Here is a 13,660-nt window from a genome sequence, read left to right as displayed (position 1 = left end):
CACGACTGTTTTTCAGCAGATATAGACAAGATCGCTTAATTAATTTAGAATTATAAGCTCACACGACCGGTTTATCAAATGTTGTGATTTTTATTATTATTATTATTATTCTATTCCGTAGATAGGTGGACGAGCTCACAGCCCACCTGGTGTTAAGTGGTTACTGGAGCCCATAGACATCTACAACGTAAATGCCGCCACCCATCTTGACATATGAGTTCTAAGGTCTCAGTATAGTTACAACGGCTGCCCCACCCTTCTAAACGAAACGCATTACTGCTTCACGGCAGAAATAGGCGAGGTGGTGGTACCTTTCCGTGCGGACTCACAAGAGCACCTACCACCAGTAATTATTTGCGGGTTTGATTTTTTATTACACGACTAGCTGTACCCCTCCGCTTCGCTGGGCATTTAAAATTAACATTATTATTTCTCACCCCCACAAAATTCTCATCATTAACGCCCCCGCAACTGGTGTAGGGAGTCCAACACTCATACAGATATTAGCCTATCCATTAAGTACATGTATTTTCTACATGGATACCAAGTTTCAAGTCAATCGGATGCATGGTTCAGTAGTTATAACGGAACATCCGTAAAAACCACTGTAGATTCATGAATATATTAGTATAGATATTATTCCTTCACCGTGGAAGTCATTCGTGAGCACACATTAAAAACGTATTTCCTTCGAACAACCATAATTCCACAATTAATTATTTACATACATACACTTCACGACTCCTGATGATAGTTACTACGAAAGAAATCTTTCCTCACTTGCCGACAAAAATGAAGTTTCATCACAATTGTACGAATGACATGCAAACAAACAAAAACTTTTATGTTTTTTAATAGATACTTTGTTTATTTACTGAGACAAAACAGCCATCGAATAGTACATAAAATGGAGAAAATAAAAATTCGGTATTTTAATAATTAGCGAGCTAGCGAATATTTAGAATACTAGTAATAAAAAACACATAATAACGCTTAGCGACTTTCGTACACGCGACTTCACATTTAACATGCGAACCCACTGCGTCGTCATCGTCTGATAAATTTACACTAAAAGGCTTATTACACTTACGTCACCTCGGATCCTCCCGATCCACTAATGGTGCTTCTAGGTACTTCAAGCACCGGTCACCGTTCTAGTCGAACCCGTCGCTTGCGACGAAGGGCTCGACGAGTAAATTAACTCTCAGACACAGCCCACTGAGTTTCTCGCCGGATCTTCTCAGTGGGTCGCGTTTCCGATCCGCTGGTAGATTCTGCGAAGCACGGCTCTTGCTAGGGTTCGTGTTAGCAACGTCGTCAGGTTTGAGCCCCGTGAGCTCACCTACTAGTTACGGTTACGCTGGAATAGCCTCTCTAGGCTACCAGCTTAGGTAAAAAAATTATAATAATATTACACTTGGCTAAATTTAGTCGACTGAATTCAGAAGCAAATTTAGAAGCTTCTGATTACACTGTTCTAAATTCAGTTACTGAATCAATTGTTAGTTTAAGCAAGCCGAAGTAGGACGTGTCGTGTGTGTAAGAGGATGGTCCCAGTATTGTCTAGACAACAAAAAAATTGGTCTTAACGTAGACCTCGCTGTCGGCTCAGTTGAAACAAAAAAAAAAGAAAAAGAAGAATATGGGTAAAGAAAAATTTATTGCTGCGCGGAAAGTTAGCAAATATGAAGGTTATGAGTGATTTAGAGCCAGCAGAGTTCAGAAATTATCTGCGAGTGGATTTGAGATCGTTTGACCTAATATTAAACCTTATGACACCGTTTATTCAAAAGCAGGATACTATTCTACGAGATAGTATAAGTCCAAAAGAAAGATTGATTGTAACATTATGATTTCTTGCAACAGGAAATTCGTATCAAGATTCAAAATTTAGTTCTTCAATATCCCAACCCCTGCTGACAAAAATTATCCCTGAAACATGTCGGGCTATTTATAAATGTCTGACACATTAAATAAAGGTACCTAAAATTAATACTTTTTATTCGGAAGTAAAAAACAAATTAAAACGTCCTTACGCACGGAGAGCTATGGGCCGACTGAAATCATTAAGTAACTAAATACGACTACACCTTCCTAAATGCGTTTCTAATTAGGCTTCTAAATGATTTAGTCAGTCAGAAACCATCTTGCTACTGAATTTAGTAGGCTAACTTACTGAATGGTATTACACTTCACTGAATTCAGTAGCGACTGAATTCAGTCGACTAAATTTAGCCAAATGTAATAAGCCTTTAAGCTAGTGGTCCCGCTGTAGTCGTGATTCGACTATAATTAATTGTAATTATAAGTTTGAACATTAATAAGGTTCTATTGTCAAAGACGAATAGACTTCTTTATTCACAGGTTTCGCCAAGACCACAATAAAAAAGAATAATATTAAAGATAAACAATAGTAACCTTATAATTTACCACAGACTAAGCAATAACAAAAGTTTAACAATAAACAAAGAGTATATATATGTGTGTGTGTGTCAAATACATGGTAGTGTGTGTAATGTTTTCTTATTGATTTAATGTATTATTAATGCATAATTAAAAATAATATTAGCATTCTGCACTACTTCTCTATATTCTCTATAAGTGCGGGAAATTTCATGCTCCTCCGTGCGCGCAATTTTCGTAAAAAGGGATACAAAGTTTTTGCTTCACGTATTAATATATAGATAATACCAAATATTGTTTAAATCATTTTTCTCGTGTATCTCTCTCGCATTGATTCAAGTTTGCGATACATTGGAACAGACATAGTGAGGAAAGCAGTCGAATACTGACGGTCGTTGTGTTAACAATACAAATAAATTAACATTACTCTTATCGATCGTTCTCGATAAACGTTGCCATTGCGAAAAACATTAATTACTCTTCGTGTCGTTAAATTGGAGGCTCCCAGTTCTTTACTCAAAATGGATTAAAAATAAATCACAGGTAAATTATGTGCTGTGTTTTGTTGCGAAGGTAGTAATTGTGTTTTAAATTGTTGTTTAATTGTGTTTTTTTTTGTTTTTAAAAGATTGAGTTTTCGGCACCGCTGTTCTAAAGTGGTCACCGAAGACCACAGTCCCTGTGAACCGCACCGCTTGTGACATGAGATGAAATTCTCTTTTTTTTTTAACTACCAATAATAATCCTTTTACTACCCTTTACAATCATTTTACTACTTGTACAACCAGTAATAACAATTTTAAAGTAATTTAATATTCTTGATTTGAGTGTAGGCATCTATCTACTAGTTTTAATGGTATATGTGAGCTTCTTGTACCCAAAAAACAAAACAAAAAACTTTGTGCCGACGAATAGTTTTGTTACTAGCACGTATTTCTTACTAATGATTTCGTATCTCATACTTGTGTGAATTGTTTTACTATGCACTTTGCACGTAATAAAAATAAATAATGCTTATGTACTTAAGGATATACATATTTGTAGCCTGCAGTATATTTTGACGTCCCGTAGTCCTTTGCTCGCCCACCTGTCCTGGTGAAACTGGAAAGGCCTCCGGGCCACCAGTAATCCTTCAATCATAAAAAAAAAAAAAAGTGACAGTCACAGAAGCTGACCATATAACACCAGATGTAACATCTGTCCATATCAAATAAGAGAGAGAGAGAGGGAAATAGAAGGACTTATTAAAAATGAATGTGCTAAAATAATATATACATAATACAGTACTTAATGGTAGGCAGCGGCTTAGCTTTGCTCCTGGCATTGCTGACGTTCATGAGCGACGGTGACCACTTACCATCAGGTGGGCCGTATGCTCGTCTGCCTACAAAGGCTATAAAAAAAATAGTTAAGCACAACTCTCCAAATACTATTTTTCGTTAGGGACGTCACACTTGTTGCAATGGCTATAGGGCTTTATATTATTCCCAATTTATCATCAATCAGTTTGAGTCCTACAGTGGCATAGTAATAGAGTATATAATCCTCAAATTCTAAAGACAAACAATAAAATTCGTACAATGCAAATGTGTATTTTCTCCACTCGCACGCTTGACTGAGCCACGAATTCCGAACGGGAAAGTGGAGCCATTAATACAGCAAACAGCAGAACTCAATTATCAGCTTATGAACATGTGATAATTTGTGGCCTGTGGCATCGATTTATGGCTTTGCGTATTGCTGGTGTGACCTTGCGTGCGGGTATCTATACATATAAATAAAATTAGAGTGTCTGTTTGTAGTATTGAAATAACCGCTTTTTACTACATGCATATGATCATGAATATATATACGGTACATACACCAAAATAACATTTTTACAATTTTCTGTCTGTCTGTCTGTCTGTTTGTTCCGGCAAATCTCTGGAACGGCTGGACCGATTTTGATGAGACTTTCACTAATAGGTAGTTAATGATATAAGGAGTAACTTAGGCTACTTTTTTAGACTAGCTTCGCCCCGCGGCTTCATCCGCGGTACGACAATAACCGCGGATAACATCACGGGACTCTCTAATAAAACTTAATGTTTCCGAAGCGAAGCGAGGGCGGGTCGCTAGTAGAATAATATATATTGAGTTATACTCTAGACATTTACAACGTAAATGCGCCACCCACCTTGAGAGGTTGTAAGGTCTATGTATAGCTACAACGGCTGCCCCACCCTTCAAGCCGAAACGCATTACTGCTTCACGGCAGAAATAAGCGCGGTGGTGGTGCCTACCCGTGCAGACTCACACGAGGTCCTACCACCAGTAAGTTTTTCCAGGTTTTTCCATTTCGAACGAGCGGTAAATTATTCTCGCAATATTGAAGGATATCAAAAACATAGTGGAGTACACGGTCTCCGCTAAGCGCTGTGCCCCGAATCAACTAAGCTAAAATGTTTACAGAAAGAACCGAGATGGCTAATATTTACGCAATATCAATATTTGCGTCCCTTTTACTCCAAGTGCTAGCTGAAGAGACAGCAACGTCGAAAACACGACCAGCTACCGACAGGTAAGCGGTGGTCCGACACCTGATATTATATATTATATCTTTAAACGAGCAATTCTTGTATATTAATAATTATGTATATAACACCGGCCGACAAATGAAAATTTTTTGAAAGTTGTTTGTATTTGAGCCACAAATATCACCAATTTATACTATTTTAAACACAAAAACACCTACATATTTGCCCTATCACATCAGATTTTTTTTAAAAGAAGGAAAAAGCATTTTTTTCAAAATTTCACGAAAAAAATCAATAATCATATTACAAAAACATATATTTGAACATTTACAAAGAAAACATTGAGTCTAAACAATGCTGCAGGACTATTTAGAGTGACATCTTTTACGTTTCGTGACAAAATTACGTCTGGGTGTAGTTTTTTTGTGAGTTTTTTTTGTAAGTATTTTCAGTAATATCACGTGTCAGTGACCAGCAGTAATCAGCCATCATATTCACATTTCATCGACCTTGGTACCTTGTCTCCATAGTTTTTATGTCCTGATGAAACCTTTCTCCCTGCTCTTTACTGTAATCACCAAGATTATCAGGAAAAAAGTCCACATGTGAATCTAGAAAGTGGAGTTTCATGCTCATATTACACCCCAATTTTTGATACTTATCCAATAAGTTTGCAACCTTATTTTTACAGTCGGGATGTTTATTATTTCCTAGAAAATTGTTGACAACATCTCTGAACGCCAGCCAAGCATCTGATTCAGTGTTATTCATTGTGGCATCAAATTTTTCATCAGCCATCAAAGATCTGATTTGCGGTCCATCGAACACTCCTTCTTTAATTTTTGCATCAGATAATCTTGGAATTTATTTAAACAGGTATTCAAAACTAGCATTGTTTTTATCCAATGCTTTAACGAACTGTTTCATCATACCGAGTTTGATATGAAGCGGAGGTAGTAATATTTTTTCAGGACTAATTAAATTTTTTCGTTTAACGTTTATTGTTTCTACTTTGAGATTTTTACGAGGATTCCATTATTTTTGAACGTAGTGCTTGTCTTGTGCTATACTGTCCCACTCGCACAAGAAGCATGGAAATTTTGTATATAAGTAAAAAAAATTAAAAATATATATATAAGTACGTAACGTAAGATTTTTTTTAAATAAACACTAATTTCAGTAAAAAGTTTATGAACAAAGTAACTGTAGAAGTTTATTTGCATGTAACCTGTTTCGAATGGGTGTGTCGTTGTTGCAACTAATATATTTCCTCACTAGAGCTCGCACGATTCGAGAAAAGAGCGCCAAAATCTAAAATTTAATTTATTTTAATCAAAAAATTTAAAATAGCCAATGTCTTAATTTTTTTTAAAACCTGATGTGATACGATAAAATGAGGTATAATTTCGTGATCAGCACTACCAAATTAGTGGAAAAAAATAATCAGAACTTGAACAAGGAAAATTATGTCGGCCGGTGTAATCTGAATCTCGGAAACAGCTCCAACGATTTTCATAAAATTAAGTATGCAGGGGATTTCGGGGGCGATAAATCGATCTAGCTACGATTTTTTTTCAGAAAATGTTGTTTTATCTGTGTTTTCAATAATCAACTTTATCGATAATCAACTTAAACATAAACTATTTTTTAATTTAAAAAAATTACAAGTAATATAACGTAATATCAATATGTAATTCGGATCTAAATATAATTTCTGAAAAACACAATTTATCAAAAAAAAAAAAAAATAGCAAGCAAAGCTCGGTCATCGTTCTCGCTTCACTTCGGAAACTGTTATTTATTATTGATTTCACCACTATGTAATGGAGGTTATTATACATATAAACCTTCCTCTTTAATCACTCTATCTAATAAAAAAATCCGCATCAAAATCCGTTGCGTAGCTTTAAAGATTTAAGCATACATAGGGATATAGGGACAGATAAAGTGACTTTGTTTTATACTATGTAGTGATATGAATGGATGACCTCACAGCTCACCTAGCGTTAAGTATTTATCGGAACCCATAGACATCATTAGCATTAAACTTGCCAATCACTTTGAGACATTAGTACAAAGTCTCAATAATCTTGTATAACGACTATCTAATTTTTTTTTAGATTCGTGAAGATATTAGAAGGATTGGGCCTAGATTTTCAGCAGGATAGCAGCCTCATCGAAGCTCCCAGTTTCCTTTCATCATTATTCAAGCAAGATGAAAACGATGAAGGTGGAGGTGGACTCTTTGAGAAAATCGCCCAACCCTTACGTAAGTGTTTCTCGACCAAGACAGAGAGATAATATAAAAGACTCGTGCATTAGCTCATATCTTATCTATATATATAAATGAATTGCTGTTCGTTAGTCTCGCTAAAACTCGAGAACGGCTGGATCTATTTGGCTAATTTTGGTCTTGAATTATTTGTAAAAGTCCAGAGAAGGTTTAAAATGTAGATAAATATGAAAATGCTCGGAATTAAAGAAAAATAACAATTTTGTCTTCCCTTTGATGTGTCCCCCGTCGGACGGATTCCTTTTGTTTGTTTTAAGTTTATTTTATACAAAAGTTTAGGTATTTATTTATCGATTGAGGCACTACGAAGTCTGCCGGGTCAGCTAGTTTATGATAAAAGCAAGTATAGTAATGGATTGCTTGCAAAAATATGATTAGTTTCTATATTTTATAGGATTAGGATCCTAGGCAGGTTACCTACTATCTACCAACATCAAGCCATTTTCTAACCAAAATCAGTTATTTGTTCTCAATTGAAATAATAGACACTCGTTTATTTTAATTTCGATCTCATATCTCAAGACGGGTGGAGACTTTCAAGTTTCAAACCCTAGTAATTACTTTGCATTAAAAAACAGTCTGTAATCAATTTTAAAGAAGTAGCTACATGATAAGTAAAGAAAGTCTACATTGTAATAAATTTTAAATAAGATGTTATATTTTAAATAACATGTTCAGTAAATTATGAAGGTTTTAAATACTAGACGGCTTATTTCGAAGTCATAATGGCTTAAACGATAAGACGCCGGGTCCATTCGTATTGAGCGGTGGCTGTGCCGGTGTTCAAATTTCGCAGGCAGGCAGCTACCCATTTTTCAAATAAAATACGTACTTAACATATTGTAGCATCATGTAAAAAAGATCAAATAAGTCAAAATTATAATTTGCGTGATTACCTGTGACAGGGCGTCATGTAAGCCCACACGGATGTGTATCACAGCCCTACCTATAATTGCAGCGAAGCAGTCATATGTTTCGCTTTGAAGGGTAGAGCAGCAGTTGGACTATAAATTGTGCTTGCACTGTGCTAAGACAACTCTTATGCAAAAAAGTATATTGTGTATGGCACCGAAAATATATGATAAGCTACCTGATGCTATAAAAAAAGACAAATTATTTTTATTTAAAAAGAACTTGACAGAATTATTAGCCTTAAGACTTGTCCTGGTGAAACTGGAAAGGCCTCCGGGCCACCAGTAACTCTTCAATCATAAAAAAAAAAAAAAAAATATTAGCCTTAAGATGCTATTATACAGTTAACGATTTTTTTTAATTGATAAATAAATCATTATGTTAATTTTAAATTCGCTTCTTTCTGTTCTTTTTTTTTCATTTTATGACATAAATAACTAATTCTTATTCAATTAATTTATTTTGTTGTTTGATATTTTAATTAATTAATATATTTACTTACTGCATTTAATGTAAATAATTTTGAATAATACTTGCACGCTAACCTGGTAGAAACACGCTGTTCTATAAAATAACTATCAACAAATTTGTAAACCGTGTTTTAGCTAATAAAGTTTGATTTGATTTCGTTTATATGTAAATATGTTTACTTATTTAAAAAAAAAAAAAATATTTGGGAAAAAACAAAAAGCCTGCTGTTTCACCGATTCTTCTCAGGACTGTGGCTTTTTTGGAACCAGTGGTAGAGTTAAGATTGTTATTTATATTTTGACATTCAACAAGTGTGTTTTACTGACATCTAAGTTGAAATAAATGCTTTTGAATTTAAATTTGAATTTGAATTTGTGACATTTTTCTTGTTTATGCACTCCGAGAAACACTCCAATAATAAAAAGATATTCCTGACCATACACATATTAATCTTGCAGAAGGAGGAACGCTCAATGACATTATAGTTCCCGTGCTGCCCTTCCTAAAGCACGTGCTCACGTTCGTAGTGGTGCCCATGGGTCTGGAAGCGCTGAGTCTCATCACGCTAGTTCCAGTAATGACTCGAGCCATTCCCGGTATGTCACACATTATCATGCTCCACACGGAGAAAGTATACGATCCAAATGTATAAGGGGCTTTATGTTAATCCAATTTCGGACCGCGTTAGGAACTGTAATCTATTTGGTTTGGTTCTTCAGTATTGACGCATTTAAGCTTTAAAACTATTTCGATTTATTTGGCTTCTTCATAATTTCCTCAATTGAAAATATATCATTGGTTGAAACATTTTACTAAGTACATTCTTATTTTAGGGGTGATCGACTATTTCTTCAGCAAACCGCAACCTACCGTACAATACAAACCGATACATCACTTTAGACCAGCCCGCCCTTATCACCACTTCGCAGCCAGCAACATCAGACCCTCAACTGTGTACCCGCCCTCTCATATCAGCAACATTGAAAGACCATATAAACATAGAGATTGGAACCAATATAATCAAGTACCACCGAATCCTTACCCAGAACAAAGTCACAAAACAACCCACGATTACGAAAGAAATAAACATCAGATTATTTATCGTCAAAATAATAATAATAATATTAATCTTTACGCGCATAAAGAACCAAATAGAATCAGAAATAAAGTCGTTTATAAATCCGAAGATGAATTTAAACTTTTAAATCAATCAACAAAGCCATTAAGAATCAATCAGCCAATTAAACTTAGCCGACCGGATTCAGCCGACAGGAATACAGAATTAAAAACGAAAATATTCCCTAATAGCCCTACGAAATACTTTAATAAGGATTCCAAGGATGGTTACTTCCACGTTCCAGTCGAATTTGACAACTGGCAGGCTCTGACAGCGACTGCTAAAAACCATTCTAATGTCAAACCCAGCAAAGACATGAAGGATAGATTAAAAACTATAGCCGATATGAGTTATAAAAAAGTCGCTAACAGATTCAAGGTACAAGGAGACGGTGACATAGGACCTTTCGTTCTTGAAAGCTCTTCAACTGATGACAAAACTCCACCAAATAATGGTAAATACAAAAAAAATAATTCGAAAAGAAAAGGCGTCGCTTTTGAAGCCACGACTGATTTGTATTCTAAATTCTACGGACTTGATGAAGAGGTTAGTATTTATATTTAAAAATTTTGAAATAAATAATATTATTTCAACTATAATAAATTCTTCATTTAAGAATAAAAATAAGGATCAGCACCATTTCCTTTTTGATTATTTAATATTGTTGAAGGTATTTCATGAATAACCAATTTTATTTTAATAGCATCTTCAAAAAAATTCCCTATAACTTTATTATCTTGTTTACTTACTATATTTACTACATTAATTTATTTAATGAAACCTATATTTATTTAATACAAAGCGCAAATAGCTAATGATAATGTCTTACAGTCATAGCATTTAGGTTAAGACTCTTACAATCTTAACCACCCAAACATACAGACAGACTCTAAGACACAGAAACATAAATAATGCAAGCAACTTCTAATAATGGACTCTGATCTAATAGAAACGAAACCTTTGTGAGTTACTGAACTTTGAGAATTAGTAACGATGATTGGAGAGATGTTTGCAGTCTTGATCATCTCACTAGTCTAAAAATGACCCAGTATAAACGTCTGAGCTTAGCATCGGTATACTTCACCGATATTTTTGGCTGAAGACGTTGGGCATTATGTTTTAGATAGTGAAAGAGAAGCTATTAAAGATAAGTAAATGGTATTTAGACTTAGTGTATAAATGTGTGATTGGGGCACTTATTTGGGGCTCCCTGCTTCTGCCATAAACCGCTGCATTAGCGGTTCGGTTTGAAAGGCGGAATTGACGTTATAGAATTTTTTTATTTTTATGATATTCGCTTGTTTTATTTCCAGGCAGAAAAAAAGTATGGATCCAGTGGAATTTCGTATACAGAATACGAGATAGGACCATTGGAACTCGCCTTTAAGATGAACAAGAGCTGACCAAGAAATAACTTAAAGAAAACCGCACCGATAATTGGAAACTGAACATTATATTGCATTAAATATGCTATTGTTACATTTACAATATCCTCTGTAGTAAGAAAACTGTACAGAAGAAAACTGTAAAAACTATTTTTTATCTAATCAACATACACCATGTTAAACCACCATCAAATTCATTTATTTTATTTATTCTGAACTTGATTTTTCTATAGATTTTCGTGACAATTTTTTTTATAGTAAATGGTATCTTGATTCAATATAAAGTGGACTATTCGTTCTACTATACAGCCGATACTACAATTTCATGTCGTGGTGACATTTGTGCTATCTATGTTCTATATAATATGAGCAACGATAACCTTTTAATGCTAAGTAGAGCGTCAGCTGGACATCCTTTGAATATAAAAAAAGAAAAATACATTTATAAGGCAATGTGTGTCGGGTTAGGACTCAGACATCAGTACTAAAATCGAGGTATAGGAATTTATTACTTTGAAATAATCACCTATCGTAACCCAGTAATTTATGTAAACTATAAAAATAAATAAATCGCATAGCTGAAAGAGCTTACGACCGCCTGGTTTTAAGTAGTTACTGGAGCCCATAAACATTAACAAGGGAAATACCGCCACCCACCTTGAGACATAAGTGCTAAGGTCTCAGTATAGTTACAACGGCTGCCCCACCCTTCAACCCGAAACGCATTACTGCTTCACGGCAGAAATAGGCGGGGTGGTGGTACCTACCCGTGCGGATTCACAAGAAGTCCTACCACCAGTAGAAACTACAGGCTACAAATCACAAAAAGTCACAAGCGGGCAGACCACGATGCTCACCAATGAGCGATTGACTGAAGGAGAAGGAAAATAGGTCTATAGACGCATATGTCTACTTAACAGCAGATGGGCGTGGGCTCGTCCACCAAGCCTAAGAATTGAATTAGTCAGTAATTAGCCAGGATTGCGGTACCTATCCTTGCTGGCTTACGATATGTCCTACCACTAGTAAATTCCGGTTGGCCATCGCAATACGCTATCACAACACCCAGAAAAAGGGCCGCTAATTTTATACGCCATTCACGACATCCACTGGAAATATAATAATAATCTATATCTATAATAAATACAAAAATAATAATCTAATATTAAAAATTCTTCTCAGGACGGAGGCTAGTTCTTGTGAATTGGCGGTAGTTCTTTTGACGTTCAACAAGTATGTACTTTCATTTATGTTGAATAAAATTTTTTTGATTTGATTTCATTTGAAAAAAAAGACGGGATCATGCTATTCTAAGCCTACACCTCACACCCAATACGTCCCTCATTACGAATGTAATTTCAAACGATTCAGAAGGAACTTGTTTTTATTTGTGAATCGCTCTTTCAAAGGTCATGTTTGACGTCAAATCACGGATGAAGTGATCGATGTACTGCTTCAAAAGCTCATTTTCTTCATCTTCTCCATCGCTCCCTCATTGCTGAGGATCGTGACTCCGTTTCAGCTTGTCGACTGCCAGCCTCCATCGGTTCCGGTCAGTTGCCTGGTGTAGTGCAGCGCTAAGTGGTCCGCTGGTTTGCTCGGAGATCTGGTCGGACCAAAGTTTGTGGCTCCGGCCTCTAGGACGTTTTCCTTCTACTTTTCCAGTGACTATCAGACGTTCCAAGTTGTCTACACCTAAATCGAATACTTGAAAATGTACGCTTCTACAAGATTTGTGCAAATCAATACAATTTATACATAGTGCACCATTAGACCAACCGAATGAATCTTATAGAATTTACTGATAATGAAAGAATTGTAATAAAAACGGATTCATATACTTTTCATTGCACTGGATCGAACCATCCTTTCATAGCCTTTTCTGACGACCATAAGATCTCTTTCTCCAAGAGAGACACGAGGAGATTCCTCGATAAACAAAGGTTTGAGCTACTGTAGCCATTTACTATCATTTGAACGATATTCTAATCATCCTCCGAATAAAACTAAATATCACAAATTAGCAGACGAATACTCATTTACAGTAGTTTATTGATTTGTTATTTTTAACCTGTCAATGCTGTGTCAGGATATTAGAGCGTAATTATAAATTTATCGTAGTGTCATCGGACCTTGATGCGTTTGCAAATTTCCAAGTCAATCCAACGAACGACGACGAAAATTGCGTTCCAAGGATTTCGTTAGATATAAATAACCACGAAGCTAATAAAAACGTGTTAAACGCTTATCGGTAAAGTTGCGCCAGTGCATATATTTAAAATAAATTCACTGCTAAAGCTTTCACGTTAAAGATCGTGGAAGCTTTCCTTATATTTGCCCTTCCAATAAGACGCTTGAGAATCTTGTCAAGAACCTTAAATTTGACTTGAAAGGAAAATGAACGCTGCAAAATAATTTGCTTGTCGACGAACCGTCGCCTCAGATTACATTGCGTCTTATTTTACTCTGCTCTGTAGACCATTTTATCACCATGGATAATGTTCTTTTTAGCTTTATCTAAATATCACGTACTAATAGAACTAACTACTACTATTAGGCGTGA

The 13,660-nt window shown here is 35.4% G+C and overlaps 1 protein-coding gene across 2 annotated transcripts; it reads left to right on the top strand.

The window, feature by feature from the left end:
- Positions 1–2,544: 2,544 nt before the first annotated feature.
- On the top strand, positions 2,545–11,290 carry LOC114252936 (uncharacterized). 2 transcript variants are annotated; one of them, XM_089738845.1, is made up of 6 exons: positions 2,545–2,946; positions 4,855–4,963; positions 7,040–7,188; positions 9,054–9,191; positions 9,429–10,258; positions 11,026–11,290. In XM_089738845.1, the coding sequence occupies exons 2-6, from the start codon at positions 4,866–4,868 to the stop codon at positions 11,113–11,115; spliced, it is 1,305 nt and encodes a 434-aa protein (XP_089594971.1). In that variant the 5' UTR covers positions 2,545–2,946; positions 4,855–4,865; the 3' UTR covers positions 11,116–11,290. The 2 variants fall into 2 exon arrangements, with proteins under 2 accessions (XP_089594971.1, XP_089594972.1); XM_089738846.1 differs by lacking the exon at positions 2,545–2,946 and adding an exon at positions 4,629–4,716.
- Positions 11,291–13,660: the final 2,370 nt, after the last annotated feature.

The sequence above is a fragment of the Bombyx mandarina genome, chromosome 26 (genome assembly GCF_030267445.1).
Source record: "Bombyx mandarina strain Sakado chromosome 26, ASM3026744v2".
In the NCBI taxonomy this organism is placed as follows: Eukaryota; Metazoa; Arthropoda; class Insecta; order Lepidoptera; family Bombycidae; genus Bombyx; species Bombyx mandarina.
This window is presented reverse-complemented; position numbering and strand designations above follow the sequence as displayed.

What these genes read in the sequence shown, in the direction of transcription:
- LOC114252936 (XM_089738845.1), top strand. Translation starts at nt 4,866, where the DNA reads ATGGCTAATATTTACGCAATATCAATATTTGCGTCCCTTTTACTCCAA. An exon ending in AATGACTCGAGCCATTCCCG is followed by an intron (nt 9,192 to 9,428) that starts GTATGTCACACA and finishes TTCTTATTTTAG; the next exon opens with GGGTGATCGACTATTTCTTC. An exon ending in TCTACGGACTTGATGAAGAG is followed by an intron (nt 10,259 to 11,025) that starts GTTAGTATTTAT and finishes TTTTATTTCCAG; the next exon opens with GCAGAAAAAAAGTATGGATC.